This window comes from Xiphophorus maculatus, chromosome 23 (assembly GCF_002775205.1).
Source record: "Xiphophorus maculatus strain JP 163 A chromosome 23, X_maculatus-5.0-male, whole genome shotgun sequence".
NCBI lineage: Eukaryota > Metazoa > Chordata > Actinopteri > Cyprinodontiformes > Poeciliidae > Xiphophorus > Xiphophorus maculatus.
This window is the reverse complement of record NC_036465.1, coordinates 25,216,298-25,232,678: the sequence shown is the minus strand read 5'-3', so window position 1 is coordinate 25,232,678 and position 16,381 is coordinate 25,216,298. Positions and strand designations below refer to the sequence as shown.

Sequence of the window (16,381 nt, the reverse complement as noted above, 5' to 3'; positions counted from 1 at the left end):
CAAAAATCGCCATACTGACCGACATTTTTATTTTGAAGCAGCTGTAGGACTTTCACTTTGTTGGGTTATCTCAAATAATTTGAGCTACAAAAAAAAATCTGTGACTTTGTAAATAATTAAATCCATAAACTTTTTAAAAACACCAATAGGATGTCTTTTTTTCAGGTATTTCAGCGGCATAACTGGCAACAAACTCAAATATTGACTCATTTTAGAAAAAAAATAAAATTCACCTGATTTAGAAACATGCATTAGAGCCATCAGTGCCACAATAAAATAATTTTCATTTCAGATAAATGAGTCCTGGGTGTTTTCCTTCTCTCATAAATGTGTCAATGTGTTATTTATTCACATTAATGCTTTTGTTTTAGTTTTTAAAACACAAGAATTAGAGCATAGTTTTATAGTTTTAGCCTATCTGATGACATTGTAAAACATTTAATTTGATTTTCTGTTCATTTACTCAGTATGTGAGTGGGTCTCATGCCGCCCGCTGATGAGATGTCGCCCTGGGTAATCGCCAAGGCCGACTATATCAGACACTGCCACTGATCGAAACTACACATAATAAACAACATTTTCTTTACTTAAAGGATAAAAACAGAAACAAACACTGGTTGAGCAAAATATGTTTCAATATGTCTAAAGTGTTTTTAGTTAGAATAATTTCTCAATGCTGACAAACAAACTACAAACTTACAGTGCATAGCTAGTGGATGACAACTGATTCCACGTGGTAAATTGTAGTTATTTACATACTGGTGAATTATAGGATGTTTGAGCGCCAACATCGTCGGACGGAGCGGGACTCGAACCAGTAACCTGCCGCTTGCGAGACGAACGTTCTGGGTCGGAAGAGCAAAGGCCAGAGTCCGGCTAAATATCTCGACCGCATAATATTGAGCAAACACGGACATTGTAATTGAAACAGACGTTTGATAACGTAGGAAGGAGACTGCTTCTAATAAATATTAAACGGTGAAAACGCGGGGCATGATGGGAGGCGGCTGCGACTGGACGAACTGGTCCAGTACATGTGAGTGTGTGTGTGCGTATATATCCAGTCTGAACTCACTGAACCTATCTCCTGCGCGCGCAGAAAAATGTGCCAGGCTTGCAGCATCCCGTGGACGTCATGGCAACGTGTCGCGCGGCTCTGGCTCTCAGTCAGACTTGAGTCTGTGCGCGCGTGTGTTTATGTGTGAGAATGCGCGCGGCAAGCCGTCTGATGTCGTCTTATCCGTAGTAGGAGAGAGAGAGAGAGAGAGAGAGAGAGAGAGAGAGAGAGAGAGAGAGAGAGAGAGAGAGAGAGAGAGAGAGAGAGAGGGAGAGAGAGAGAGAGAGAGAGAGAGAGAGAGAGAGAGAGAGGAAGGGGGGGCGGTGCGGCAGAGAGGCATCAGAGGAGCCCGGCGGGGATGTTGCGACTGAGCTCCCGGTGAGGCTGATGATCGCACTCGGAGCCACACGATGCAGTGACGGCTCCTACGAGAAGAAGCAGGAGACACGCGCCGCGGGAGAAGAGGAGCAGCACTCGAATGCGCACGGTACGATGATCGGCTCGTCGTAGACCATGGCGCCGTCGGGTCCACGGAGCATCAAGCGGGGCTGTCAGAGAGTCCTCTACTGGATCCCGGTCCTGTTCATCGCCCTCATAGTGGCGTGGTCCTACTACGCCTATGTCTTGCAGCTTTGCATAGGTAAGAGCCGGCTGTCTGGGTACTATGAGGATGTGTGTGTGCGTGTGTGTGGGCGTGTGTGCGTGTGTGTGTGTGCGTGTGTGTGTCTGTGGGGGATATAGAAAGAGGAATGCCTCTGTCTGGTATTTTGTCTCTTTTGTTATTGAGGAGGAAAAAACGGGTTTCATTTTTGTTTTGGGTCCGAGACAAAAACTGTTTTGTTTTTCCTCTTTTAATGGTGCAGACGCAAACTGGGGCCAAGGCATAAGCAAACAAAGCTGCTTAGGTCCCCTGGAGCCCAACAGGGGATGGGTCTTAATAGCAGTAATACTGTAATGAAAGTCAGTCAATTGACATTTAAAATGTCCTTTTATTAGAGTTCAGTGTTTTAATTATTTCGTTATTTGATATTGACAGATATGAAAGTATGTCACAGTGAACATAGGCGCCGCTAATTCACAACACTCCTCCCTAGAAGGGCCTTTAACGGTTCATTAAAATGTAAAGTTAAGATCAACAGTAAAATAAACAATATTTTTAAATGAGCACAATTCTGGTCCATCTTTAGTCGTTTCTTAAGCCTCGAAATGAATATTTGAAATGAATATTAAGTTCAAGGCTTAAGAATTGTGCCTGGAAAAACGTTTCAGCCCCTTTGAGCTGTTTGTCACATTTCAACCACAACCTTCAATGTGCTTTACTGCGGTTTTTACTTTCATTGACCGACAGAAAGTAGTGTCTGACAGTGGCGTGTAAGGGAAGGGATTAAATGTTATCAAAAACGTTTGTAGAAAAAAAATCTGAAAAGTGTGGCCAGGATTTTTTCTCTCATAACAGATCCCTTTTGTAGTGTGTCCGACTGTGTGGTTGGTGTTGTTCTACTGGACGGTGAACTTTAAGGTGGACCTGTACCTTTTGCAGCATTTACCTCTTAGCTCTTACCAGCGCTCCTGAAACGTCCCCACAGCATGATACAGCCACTGCTTTGCTTACTTTCAAGCTATCTCTCTCTCTCTCTCTCACCTTCCTCCACATGTTGCTTACTGCATAGCTTGAGACAAAATAGCAAATCTCAGTTGTCATAGTTCTATTATCACACCCATAAGAACTAGCTTGATGCTATCTTTCATGGAATATATTTCCAGAGCTTTGCATTTATATTCCGCATGACAATGTTTCTTTGTGCCTGTTACTGCCCTCAAACCACATGCTCACTTTCAGGTTGGGTATGGGACATTTTGATAGAGGAAGGAGAAAGAATGAGGAAAATGTAGTTTAGTCTGTATTGAATACTAATGTACAATTAGAGGTTAGGGTAACCTTAACCCTAAGGCTAACCCCATGGTGCAGCTCCTCTCAACAATGGACTTTTTCTTTCCACCATCCCATAAAGTTCACACTCGTAGAGCGCATCACGATCAGTTGTCGCGTCTACAGAAATGCCGCACCACAGCATGACGCTGCCACCACCAAGCTTCACACTGTGCGAGGCTCGTGGTTCAGATGAAGGCCAGCTCCGTCCGCTTGAGTTTGTACGTAGTTGTACGTAGCGCCGAAAGCGCGAAGCTGTTCGGCGAGGTCTGGCGTCCGATTTTAGTCTGTGTTTCTTTTCTCGCTTTCGTTCCTAAAAGAAGAAAATGTAAGAGAATATTTTTAAAATGTGGCTTTTTTTGGAAAAATCATCTCTTCTGAGAGTTCTTTGAAGGTGTATTAAGGTCGGACAAATTTTTTGTTGTTGATTAATCACAATAATATAGTCAAACAACAAAATTATCAGAATGTTCTGAGGGAAAAACGTTTAGATACATCAGTCAACATCTGACATCAGTACATGTGGTTCTTTGCTCAAAACAGACTCAGTTGTTTGCTCAGACGTTTCAAACTCCAAATTATTAGCTATAATTAGATGCTAATGGGTTAAAAAATTGGGTATTTCTATTAAGGATCATATGAACCAAAGTATACTTACATATATGTATACTTATACCAAAGTATAACTTCACAAAAAGCCTAATTCCTCATTTTAATTGTTTGTTATTTTTCATGTTGGAGTTCTCATAAAATTGCGAATTTATTCAGGTGATATTACGACTGTATTCTTGTGATGTCACGCCTTTCTTTCTTGTAATTAAAAAAAAGAAAAGAAAATCTTGGCCTGACCCTAATATTCAAGTCCAAATACAAATAGAATCTGTAAAACAAGATGGCGGTTCTGGGTGTGCTGATGTCTTTCTTCACTATGGAAACCAAAGAATTTCAATGGTGAAAAAAAAAAATCCAGATTTTTCAAAAAAAAAAAAAAAAGTAATGTGGAACAGGAAGGCTCGTTAGTTTTCCCCAACAATGATCAAAATGAGCGGGGTGATATTTATTTGACTTTTTAACGGTTTTAACGGTTGTTGGACAGCGTGCTTTCGATTAATAGTTCATCGGTAGTGCTTAATGTTAGCTAAAAATCCCCAACATTCAGTTACCGCCTTCATTACGTGACGACAGTCATATGCTAGCATCTGCGGTTTTACATGCTGTTGCAAAAACATAAACCGCAGGACAATAAACCAGTGTGTCTGAGGCGCACTCTGTCGACCGGTGCAGCGTGACAGGATATAAGAAACAGATTAGACCATCTGATTCTCCCTCTGCCACTTCATCATCACCAGCTTAAAGTCTTACAGTGAAAGCTTCAAGGCTCGTGTGCTCACCCCGCACCCGCCGTCCAAATTTATATCCACCAGCACAGACACAATCAGCATTATCTGCTGGCAAAAAGCCGGACCCCTAATGGCTTTTCTGCGCGCGCTCGGACCGGGCTTCCTGAGTTTACGGGGTTGACCCGGATAGTAATGGTTTTCTAGGATGTCTCGCTCGCGCTCCATTTGGCAGCAAGAAGTCAGAGCGCGTGGAAGGAGAGTCCAAAAAGAAAAAAAGGAAAAAAGTGGACTGGGGGGGATGAAATGGAGACGGTCTAATGAGAGAGGAGAGGATGTTCTGACAGCTTGTTCCCGAAATATTAACCTTCTTCACAGAATCGACCCTTTATTACAGATCAGTGAGCGCTGGAGGAAAATCCAAAATAAACCCTCCATCAGCAGGCTTCTTTTCCCCCTTCTTCTTCTTCTTCTTCTGTAAACCGTGTTCCTTCGCATGCCTCGTCACAAGACTGAAATTGTGATGCATTCAGGTCACACAGATGAAAACAACAAGCAGCTGCTCCGGGTCCCCCCCCCCTCACTCAGCAGCAGACAGGACACACAGAGTCGGTTGTGTGAAAGTATCATCAGCTGATGCTCGTCCGATCACTTAATCCCATTGTCTGGTTTGCATAACTCGCCTCCAGAAATCTGCGGTCAACCCATTTTCCGCCATAGCGATACCAAACAGCATCAGCCTTTGAACGCGTTTGTATCGCTCCTGCAGACATGTCAATGTAACATCCCTGCAACTGCCTTTAAAGGAGCGGCATTGTATGTTTTACCAGACACATGGTGCCACTTTATGGCGCAATCAAGTATGTTAACTTCAATTGTTATAAAACTGCTATCTCAAATATTGCTTAAATGAAATTTGGCTTTGTAATTTAGCACCTTGAAATTGGACCTCTGTTTCTTTAAGAAGCTCCTGCTCTTTCTGAAACTCTGCCTTCAGTTCACAACAACTGGCAGAGTTGTGAACTGGCAGAGTTCACAACTCTGCCATGTTGTGAACTCTGTCACAACATGGCTCCTCTATTAACCCTTTATGAAATGTTTTTACTGGTGTTGCATTGAGAAGTAGCTTCTATGATGAGCTCAGCAGTTCCACCAGGTGTTTGCTAATTTCTCCTGGCTAGTCTGAAGGAGCTGAGTGGGAGAGTCACGCGAGAGGGCTTCTCTGTTGAAGTGGAAGCTCTGAAGGAGGAGGAGCTTCGTCTTCGAAGGCGGGCCTAGGTCCAACCAGGCGTTTTTTTTGCACAGCTGAGTGGTTGCCATGGTGATTAAAGGCTTTCTCAAACTAGCATGAAAGAATGAAGGCAACATTTCAGGGAATAACATTAGAACATGATTTAAAGCTTAAAAAAAGAGTTGATTTTAGATGATACTGACCCCTTCAGCCTCACACACGTTTTCTTTCGTTTCCACATGTTCGCTGCGGAGGTTCCGCCGATGTATTCGATTAACCGCGTCCACTATTCCTTCCTGCAGCTCTCCACCAAATGAGGCGTTCGCGCGTCTGCGCCGGGTTTTCTCAGGGAATGATATCAGAGGCACATTTTCCGACAGACTCAGTGAGTCAAACCGACCGGCGTGTTGCATATTGATTTTGCGTCTGACCGCACTGAGCTCAGGAACCGAAGGCTCCACCAGCTCAGCGCTTATTCACTTCCACCGCTCTGAAGTCAAAACGCTTGACTTTTTTCCTACAGCTGCGCCGCGCTCACCCACAGCATATTTCCTCACGCTGACTGTCTTTCTTCAATGGTTTGTTTTCCAGAATCCATCGAGGACACAGGAGAAAAGGGTAAGAGATCTATGAGATCTATTCTTCCATTCGAACAAAGAGAACGGAGCTCCAACTTCAAAAATAATCTGATAGTTGGTCACAACTAATTGAATTAAATTGATCAAACGTACTTTATTTACATTTATCTAACATGACAGTTTAATAAATTGACTTGGATTAACGTAATTTTGTCACTTGTGACCAGTTAACACAACATATTTAGGTTGGATCACCTGTTTTCTTTTTTCGGTTGTTTAGCCACGACAAAGCTTTAGGTATGAAGCTTTCCCAAAGTATTCACACCCTGTACGCATTTCCTCGTTTTGTCGTGTTACAGCGATTTCTGTGAGGACTTCATGGAACAAACAGCATCATGCACTGAAAAAAAATATTTCTTTGAGACAACTTTAAAAAATCTCTAGTTTGTTATGGCTAATTTTATTATTTTTGCTCAAACTATAATCCTGACTTGATTGAAGATGTGATTGGAATTGAAAATTGAGAAGGAGACAAAATCTACCCATTTCTTGCCAAGGTAATAGTGAGCCAATATATACAGTAGTTCACTAATATAATTTATATAGCATTGTTAAACATTTTGGGTTACCATGTAAACATAATTCTTTAGCACATACTCTCCTTCTCACCCTTAATTAATGCATAATAAACAGTCATTAATGATTTATAAAGTGTTTATAGAGGCATGGATAACATATAAACTATTTATTAGCCATCTATAAGTGTTACCGCTGAGTTCTACAGTGAACAGCCACCATGAATACCAGGCATTGAATGCTAATAGTGTAATAACTGAGGTTTCTCCTACGAAGGAGAAGGCGTGGTAACACTGTAGAAATTCCCGCTGTGAACACAGCCACACACACACACACACACACACACACACACACACACACACACACACACACACACACACACACACACACACACACACACACACACGTGCACACTCCTACACACGCACGCCCACACACACACAAACTGTTGTTCCTGTCGGTCTGCTTGCAGTCGTCTACCTGCTGGCCTACCACGCCATCTTCATCATGTTCGTGTGGGCGTACTGGCAGACCATCTTCACCAAACCCATGAACCCCCTGAAGGAGGTGAGTGCGTCCGGTCGGGATGATGAAACACTACAGGAAGCGGGCTACAGCTTAGACTAATAATGCTTCCTGGTAGAAACGCCTAAAGCTGCTGCACTTTAACGGCTGTGATTTTGACCGCAGAGTGATCACATGAACACATTTCACCTCTGCATTGGCTCACCTATGAGATTCCTCCTTATGAGACGTAATGGATTGATCAGTGGAGGTTTCATCCAACTTAATAAATTCTCTCCGCGCCGCCTGTTATTATCATCTGGGTTATTTGCTTCCACTGTTCAATCGCATAGTTTTTTGGGGGGGTTTTGTCAGCAATGTCCAGCCCTCTGATCCGCTTGTGGCACAAGCGGATCAGAGGGCTGAGCTTTCTCTCTCCCCTCTGCCCCGCGTAGTTCCAGTTGTCCCACTCTGACAAGGAGCTGCTGGAGCGCGAAGATCGCGGAGAGTCCCAGCAGGAGATCCTGAGGAGAATAGCCAAGGATCTTCCCATCTACACGCGCACCAACTCCGGAGGTAACGACACGCTCCACGAACAAGCCTTACGGGGTTCTGTAACTGCCAAAACGTACTCAGCCCGGCCCGGCTCGGCCTCTTTGGGTCAAGTGCTAAGAGAGGCCGCGGCGGCTGATTACTGAGTGATTGAACTGACTGTGTCTCCTCAGCGATCCGTTTCTGTGACCGCTGCCAGCTGCTGAAGCCTGATCGATGCCACCATTGTTCAGTCTGCGATAAGTACGCCTCCCCCGCACCGCCGCAGCACAGAACATATAACAATATAGCACGATAGCATGCTGACAGGAGGAGTCCAATTTAATTACGGTGATGTTGACTCGTGCTGTGTTGCAGATGCATCCTGAAGATGGATCACCACTGCCCCTGGTACGTACCGCACCGCACCGTCGCCCCGACGGCAATGTAAATAAAACTATTTATGGTACGTCACTTTCCGTTTGCGTTCGGACTGGCAGGAGTTTTCCGTAACACCGTGTGCAGAGCCTCGTGAAAGTGTTCACACCCCTTGAGCATTTCCAGTTTGTCACATTGCAGTTGCCAGTGGCAGCTCTAGGAAATTTTTATAGGGGTGACGAGACCGAGCCAGAAAAATATTTAGGGAGGGAAAGGCTAAAAAGAATGTGGAAGAAGAAGAAGAAGAAACTGTGTTCAGAAAATAACTTTTTGGCCAAAAACGCTAAAACCTGAATATGACATCCCCAAATCTGAAAACGTGTTGTGGTAAAAAAAAGTTTCCTCGGAGTTGAAAGGAATAAAGATGGAGTCAAATGCGGGACGACCCTGGAAGCAAGCGAGCAGCAGGACCACAACACCTGCGATGAAGCCACAAAATGGCCCAGTCAAAGTCCACACCTGAATCCAAATGAGAATCTGTGACAAGAACCTGACTTGTCTTGTGACAAAATGTGGAAAAGGCGTATCAATACTTTTGTAAACACACTATTATTATAATAATTCAAGCGCAGCCAGAGAGTCGACTGTCTGCAGAAGGGAAGAAGTCCAAGCTGAGTCATCGTTCAACCTGAACGTGTTCTGCTCTCGGCTGAGTTTTAACCAAAAACAATTGTTCAGATGACACCCTGTTTGCTCACCAACCAGCAAATAATCCAGCAGGATGAACCGAAACGACAACAGGATAGCAAATGTGTTGCTTAGCGTCTCGTTCGGGGGGTTAACTCTAATGACCTTTCTTCATCGTCTGTCTGCAGGGTAAACAACTGCGTTGGATTCTCCAACTACAAGTTCTTCATGCTGTTCCTGGCCTACTCTCTACTTTACTGCCTTTTCATTACCGCCACAGATCTCCGGTACTTCATCAAGTTCTGGACAGTAAGTACAGATAAATCGGCACATTCATCCTGTAAAACGTACAAAACGGCAGAGTGTACTGTTTGTTTGTTTGTTTGTTTGTTTGTTTGTTTGTTTGTTTGTTTGTTTGTTTGTTTCATAATGTGACGTTTGATCTTTCTAACAAGGCTGGAGGTAGAGCACATTTCCGTCTGAGAGAGTACCTGGTACGAACCACTCGGCTGGTTAGCGATGCACTAAATGAGAAACTAGAAACAGTGGCAGGCAAAAGTTTGATTTCCCCCTGAAATATTTAGCTTGCTTTTTTTTTTTTTTTTTTTTCCAAAGCTTCCTGTTTGAGCCGCGTTTTGGTTGCTGTGCTGCAGCCGGTGACATTGAGAACGCCTCTCTGCTAGAGGAAGACGGGGGTTTTCACCGAATACCTGCCGAGTTTGGAAGGGAGCGCCACGCCATCTGGAAAACAGATGGAGGCGCCTGTTTCAGCTGACAGTAAAGGGCAGGACGGCCCGTCAGAAGCAGCTCATGGTTCTGCTCGACGGCGAAAGAGATTCTGTTCAGGGGAACCAAACTTGTCTGTCACTGTGTGAAGAGCTCTGTGGAAGCCCATTTTCAACAGCAATTTATAGGAATTAAAAGAAAAACAACCTAATTATTAAGTATGCTATAACTATGAGACTGCATCTCACAATTATTACTTGTCGTTTTTATTAAACACTGTCAAAGCTCTCAGATGCTGAGCTCTAATCATAAACATACGCTTTAGATATCACAGTCTGTTACGATATTATTAATGACTGTTTTAAGACAGTAATCAGTCATAATTATTAACAGTGAGCTTAGAAGAAGACTAGCATATTACATGTTGATTTTCATTTTTTTTTTTTTACATAAGTAGGCAGTAATTTAAAACTAATGTCATCCGGATGGCTAATTAGCACATGCTAAGTAGTAGCTTGCTGGTGAGCAAATGCATGCTAGCCTTATTTAGCTTGTAGTGAATGATGCCGTGTGTTTAACATGATGCTCTTTGCTTCTCTAAGTCTCACTGGTCTTACTGGTCAGCGATGCTGATGTAGTTTGTCTTAAATGGAAGAATAAAGGACAGAGCCGAACATCTTCAGTCACAACGTTAGCCAAAAGCTAAAGCTGCGGTGGCTTAAAGCTAACTTTAGCTTTTGCTGGATGCTAACCAGCGTACGGCTAACAGGACTGCTGCACTAAACACAAGATATGCTAAGCTAATTAGCCATTTGCTAAATACCTTGAATTCTAAGGTATTTAGCATTGACAGGAAATCTCTACCATTTCTGCCAAGAGGAGAGTTCAAATGTCTTGTAAGGATTTTACCAGAAACTCATTGATGGGCAACAAACCCCAAACAAAAAAAACATCACCACACATTTAGCTTGACATTGGTATGAATTTGTATTTATCTGAATCCGTATGTATAATATAAAAGTGCGCTATGGTTTCAAACTTATTTATCCAATTCTTGTTTTATGTTTCAGTGAAGTAATTGTATTTAATTCTTCTACACAGAACAAGGAGCATGGTTGTATGTAAACTCCTCAATGGGAACTCTTTGACTCAGTAACATGACAGTCAGTTTGTAATCACTATGAAATCTTTAATAGCAGCACTTTTAATTATGGCTTCGTTGCTCATATTTAAAAAGATAATATCTCCTAATTAAAGTTTTTCCTTTTGGAGCTGGGCTTCCACAGGGACTCTGTAGGACACCGAATCTCTAATTCCCGTAGGTCCAGCCAGTCCGCTGCCCCTCAGAACCAGCGGGTTTGTGGTAACGTTCTCCGTCTTCCTCCCTAGAAGGGCCTCCCGGACACCCAGGCGAAGTTCCACATCCTGTTCCTCTTCTTCTCGGCCTCCATGTTTTCTGTCAGCCTGGCTTCCCTCTTCATTTATCACTGCTGGCTCGTCTGCAAGAACAGATCCACGTTGGGTGAGTGGTTGTTTGCAGCCACAGTCACCATCTGAGCCAGACCGGGGCGGTCACCCAGAGCCGCAGGGACCAGAAGACCTGAAGGGTCTGGAAGGTTCAAACAGCAACAGCAGATCTTTAATGTATTTTAGTGCTGAGCATTTGAGTGATTTATAAAATAACAAAAGTATTTCAAAGTCTATTAATTCTCTGAGCTACAGCGTATTGAAAAGAAAGAGGAAGTCGCTCCAACATTAAAATATATCATGTGCAATCGAATTAAGTTAGTCAAACTTAATTAATTTATGCCTGTTTAACCTGACAACCGAATAAACTTACAATAACAGTGACCTGCGCAGTTTGATGGACACATTGTGGCTGCGCTGCATCTGATAATCATACAACGGATTAATGATAATAGTTGCGGTGATCTGTATTTGTAGATAAAATAAAGGCCTGTTTCCCTGTCTGGTACTGTTTTATTCTTACAAACACCTCTGTATTTAAAATATTCTTAAAAGGTTGGATATTCAGATGGAGGAAGTGATATTCTTGTGGTTTCGTCACATATAAATTGTTTCGATGCCGTTTTGGACGCGTAGCACTGACAGACAGACTCGTCTGTCTATCCGTGCTGCGGTAGGAAAACCTGACGAGGCAGCACCGACGGTCAGAACACCGGGATGCGTTTGCTCATCTTTTCTCCTCTGTCTGTCTGTCTGTATCGTTTCAGAGGCAGTGCGTGCTCCCGTGTTTCGTCACGGCACGGACAAGAACGGCTTCAGCCTCGGTTTCACCAAGAACTTCCTCCAGGTGTTTGGGGATGAGGCCAAATACTGGCCTGTTCCCGTTTCCTCCAGGTGAGATCACCCATCACAGCCGGTTGACGCCAAACGGTTTTAAAAGTGTTTGTGATGCTTTTCCCCCCCCCTCTGGGTACTCTGGCTTCCAACTAAAGTACAACTTATATACATAAGCTAAATTATGGAAAATCAGTTCATACATTAAATGTTTATTAGCCATTTTATTGGCGACGTACAGACAGGAGGAGCATGCTCCCATAGAGTGGCAGCCAGTGCAGTTAGCGAGAGGTTGATCAATCTCAGGTGAGGCTCAGCTCGCTGCTGCCTCACCTGCTGCTCTTCCAAGCTTTTGAATGGGAAATGAAGAAAATTCAGCGATTTTGAAGAAAAAAATAATCAGAATTGGTTAAGCTAAATAAAAAATAAATACTTTATAGTACAAACCCCAGGGTGAGAATAGCAATATAAATTATTTTATCATATTTTTCTATTATGACAGGTGAGTCTCTGCCTCACTTGCCTCCCCTGACCGCACGTCACTGGTGTATATCAAGTATGACTTAAATAAAATTTGATATTGTATTTTAACACTTTGAAATTGGGCCTCTGTCTCTTTAAGAAGCACCTCCTCGTTCTGAAGTTCCGCCTTCAGGAAGTCATTACAACATGGCTGTTATATTAAACCTTTAGCAACGTTTTTACCAGCGCTGCTCTGAGAAGCAGCTCCTATAATGAGCTCAGCTGTTCCATCAGATGTTTGGCTAATTGCTGCTGGCTAGTCTGAAGGAGCTGAGTGGCGTGATCTTGTACGTCCCACCAAGTGATCTCATAAGACAAGCTCGTGTTTGACGAGCAGATGGGGGATTTTGTGTTCAGACGGAGCAGCTTGTGCTGTCAGTCGGTGAAGAGCCTCTGCAAGCACATTACAAGCTGCCAGACGAGACGAGTCAGGGGCGTTTCTCATCCTTCACCCGCCGCCCCTGTTCTCCTTATAATCCTCGTTGAGATGTAATAATGTACAGACGTGGACGCTCTGTTTTGTATCAGAATATAAGCAGGGCCCTGCAAAAGTGTTCATGCTCCTTGAACGTTTTTCCACATTTTATCACATAAGAAATGCAGATATCGGTGGATTTTATTTAACAGACCAACGCAAAGCCGTGCAGCAGTCGTAGAACGATGCATGCTTCTAGAAACCTTTTTTGAATGTTTCGACCAGGCCTAAATGTGGTCAAAAACTAACACTGCACTCTGCACACGCCGCCACCATGGTGAAACATGGCGGCGGCGTCGTGTCGATCGGAGCGCATGCGAAAATAGAAAAACGGAAAAGAAAAGAAAAACAAAAACATTCTTCAGCAGCCTTTTTGAATCTGTGGCTGAATTTGAGTTTGAACGTCGCACTTTGTAATTATTGTCTGTAAAAAGATTTATTTAGACGCGTGCCATTTTACTTTCACTTATAGTTGCAGTACGCAACATTCATAAAAATATATCTTTTTTTAATATAGTGGTTAAAATTGTTATTATGACGTGAAAGTTTGAATTCAGCGGTTTTCGAGCACAGTCTAATTGATGTACATTTTATACATGCATGAATGGAGTCGGTGTTCAACCTGGAGCTATCTGAGCCTAACAAAGTGCTTCAACCGACTGAAGGTCCCGGCGGAGCGCTGCGGCCGCATCAGCAGCATCGCCGCTGTAAATCAATACAGAGGCTGCAGCTCCGCAATCTCACTAATTCCTGCTGACAGAACGAGAAACACTCTGATTGTATCACTGCTGACGGACAGGAGGTCTAGAGTTCCCTTCGGCTGTAAAAATCTATGATTTGAGTGTGCTGGGGAACTTCGCGCAAGTGAAAACAACGCTGCAGACGAAATACTGAACTCTGTTGTCACGTTCATGCAACATGTAAGCTGCAGGAAACAGGAGCTTCTTTTTTTTATTATCATTAATGCTGCCTACTTTTTTCAGAGTTTTCTTAATATCTTCTGTTCATTATATAAATCTGGACATTTTTATTTTCTACTTCTCTCTTTGCTTCTTTATATGCGATGAGAAGAGAACATAAACTATGTGTGTTTGTGCAGTGAACAGGGCCGGATTCACAAAGATAAGGGTCCCTGGGCTAGAGTATGTTTTGGTGCCCTATCCGAAAAGAAGGGGGGGAAAAGCGTTTAACTCATGCAAATTACAGTACATTAATAGGTTGGCCCACAACACATAGGCAGGTTTAAAACGTCCCGTGTCTGATGGCGCCATGTTGGTCCCATAAAGATCTAATTTAAGTTCAGAACTTTCAAATATCTGAGAGTTTGTATACATGAACAACATCGTATAATTGTATGCCGAGTTTCATATAAGTTATAATGTAAAGCATACATTCATTACAAAAAATTCAAAGTCTTTGACGCCTCCCTAAAAACTTGCTGCTGAGCTCTTTTGAGAGTTCGGCCCAGGAGGGTGAAAGTAATAAATATAAGACCAGAGTTAAAATAGATCATTTGACTTTTATGTACAGTGTCAGCAGCTCTCCTTCCTGTGTTGTCTCTACAGTTCAGGTGACGGATGCTCATTCCCGACCTGCCTGGTGAATCTGGACCCTGAACAGTTGTCGTCGCCCTCTGGATCCAGCTCAGCCAGCAAGAGGTGACTGTTTTATCCTCTTTCACTTAAAATGCAAGAGAAAAAAGACAAATAACGAAATAAAACTGACTTTAGGTTTCATCCCAGCATACAGAACTATTTTCTTATAAACACAGTTTTATTAGTTGGCATCTGTTTGTTTTTTGTAGTGCAGCAGAGGGCCGCCAGTTCCCGTCCAAACCGCTCCGAGAGAGCCAGAGTCGACTGCTCATCAGCACCTCCTCCTGGTCAGAGAGTGAAGGTGCAGCAGACAAGGACAAGAAGGGCAAGGCCACGGGCACTGATTTTTTCGAAAGTATTCTTTGCACCCCTTTAACACTTCCACATTTTGTGACGTTGCAGCTCAAGATTTCAATAAATTGTGATTTTTATAAACCAACACAAAAATGATACAGCTTAGCTGCTCATCTGATTTAAAAAAAAAAAATTTTTGAAGTGAAAAAATGTAGAAAAGTTCAAGGGGGATGAATACTTCTGCAACTTTTTCTACTTGTTTTACCTCACTGGAGTGTTTTATGTGTGTTCATGTGTGTGTGTGTTCAGGTGCCAGTAACCCGGTGATGACCATTGAGAACGAGGCGTAACAATCATCACATTTGACCAGAAATGTAGGTAAACATAATCCCAACAGCCAGGATTAAACCCAGATCATCATCATCATCAGTAACTGTTTTCATCCTCCAGGTCAATGCTGCCCTCCTCCGTGTTTGTGCCTATCAGAACTTGGTGAGAGTGGCGGCGACGTCCTCTGACGTCTGCCGTCACGCAACGCGACTCGACCGACGAACAGTCCGGGATTTACCGCTGCCGTCAGAAAGTCCAGTGGAGTGGAAAAAAAATGTATTAATTGAAAAAAAAAAAATGGAGATTGCATTCCAGTCATCTGCTCTTTGGATGTAAATAAGCACAGAGATGCAGTCGAGAGAGGGCTGCATTTTGTTTTCCAACTCAGCTTTTTTTCTTTTCTGTTGCGTTCAAGAACCACCTGCTGCTGGTTTTTACCTGATTCTTTGGCACATCAAGAAAAAAAAAAAAAAGAAAAAAAAATGCTGAGCGATATCGACGCGCTCTCTCTCTGACATTCCTTTCTCTTGTGAAATGTTTGTTCTGTTCGTTTCCACACGCATCATGGTGAGTATTGTAAACGTGAAAGAGTCGCATGCTCTCATCTCAGGATGTCGACGCAAACGCAATGCTGGTAACGACATAAAAAAGAAGAAGAAGAAGAAGAAATTGTAGTAATTAGTAAAAAAAAATTTCTGTTGTTATTAAAAAAGGGCTCTTTTGACTCTGAGTGGCCTGAGTGAGGATGTCACTGAAACATCCGCTGGAGCTCACGTCCAACTGCTGCCCACACGCTTCCCGACTGTTTCCCCTCCTGGACTCGGAGTTTCTGCAACCGGCGACAACCGGCCGCCGTCGACAAGCAGAGACTGTTCAGCGTTTGGCTGAATTATTGAAAAACAAAACAAAACAAAAAAAACACGTCTTGTACGGTCACTTTAGGCTGGAAATGACTACGTTATTAAACTGTAACTCAATAGTGCTTTCAAGAATGTACACTTTGAAAAGCTTCGTTGTGACTTCTATTTTTCTATCTTTCTGTCTGTGAGGCGACGCAACAGTTGAGATGCCTTATGGGAATAAAATGAGCTCATCCTCTGTGTCGGCGTGTTTTGAAGATTTCAAGGTTTTCATCAGAAATGTACTGAACATTACAGTACATGCACTCGGTTCTTGGTCTGGGCTCCTTTTACACCAATGCGACGATTGGCGACTGCAGCTTTAATCCTTTGCCGTACGAGCCCATCTTGACCCGCCAGGTCCTGTGAGAAAACACCTAAAACACACTGCAGAAATATTAAACATTATTGAGTAGTTTTGGTTTCTAGA

The 16,381-nt window shown here is 43.1% G+C and overlaps 1 protein-coding gene across 3 annotated transcripts; it reads left to right on the top strand.

The window, feature by feature from the left end:
* The first annotated feature begins 1,352 nt into the window (after nucleotides 1–1,352).
* zdhhc2 (zinc finger DHHC-type containing 2) lies at nucleotides 1,353–16,154 on the top strand. 3 transcript variants are annotated; one of them, XM_023329001.1, is made up of 13 exons: nucleotides 1,354–1,697; nucleotides 6,147–6,173; nucleotides 7,182–7,276; nucleotides 7,669–7,789; nucleotides 7,939–8,008; nucleotides 8,123–8,155; nucleotides 8,998–9,118; nucleotides 10,925–11,057; nucleotides 11,770–11,896; nucleotides 14,399–14,491; nucleotides 14,638–14,729; nucleotides 15,032–15,096; nucleotides 15,173–16,154. In XM_023329001.1, the coding sequence occupies exons 1-12, from the start codon at nucleotides 1,571–1,573 to the stop codon at nucleotides 15,070–15,072; spliced, it is 1,080 nt and encodes a 359-aa protein (XP_023184769.1). In that variant the 5' UTR covers nucleotides 1,354–1,570; the 3' UTR covers nucleotides 15,073–15,096; nucleotides 15,173–16,154. The 3 variants fall into 3 exon arrangements, 2 of the variants coding, with proteins under 2 accessions (XP_023184769.1, XP_023184768.1); XM_023329000.1 differs by having other exon boundaries at nucleotides 14,638–14,753; XR_002752307.1 differs by having other exon boundaries at nucleotides 1,353–1,697; nucleotides 14,638–15,096.
* Nucleotides 16,155–16,381: the final 227 nt, after the last annotated feature.

Bases quoted from the DNA above. Each gene is read 5' to 3' on its own strand.
- zdhhc2 (XM_023329000.1), top strand. From the start codon at position 1,571: ATGGCGCCGTCGGGTCCACGGAGCATCAAGCGGGGCTGTCAGAGAGTC. The intron at 8,009-8,122 runs GTACGCCTCCCC...GCTGTGTTGCAG, and splicing joins CATTGTTCAGTCTGCGATAA to ATGCATCCTGAAGATGGATC. The intron at 8,156-8,997 runs GTACGTACCGCA...GTCTGTCTGCAG, and splicing joins ATGGATCACCACTGCCCCTG to GGTAAACAACTGCGTTGGAT.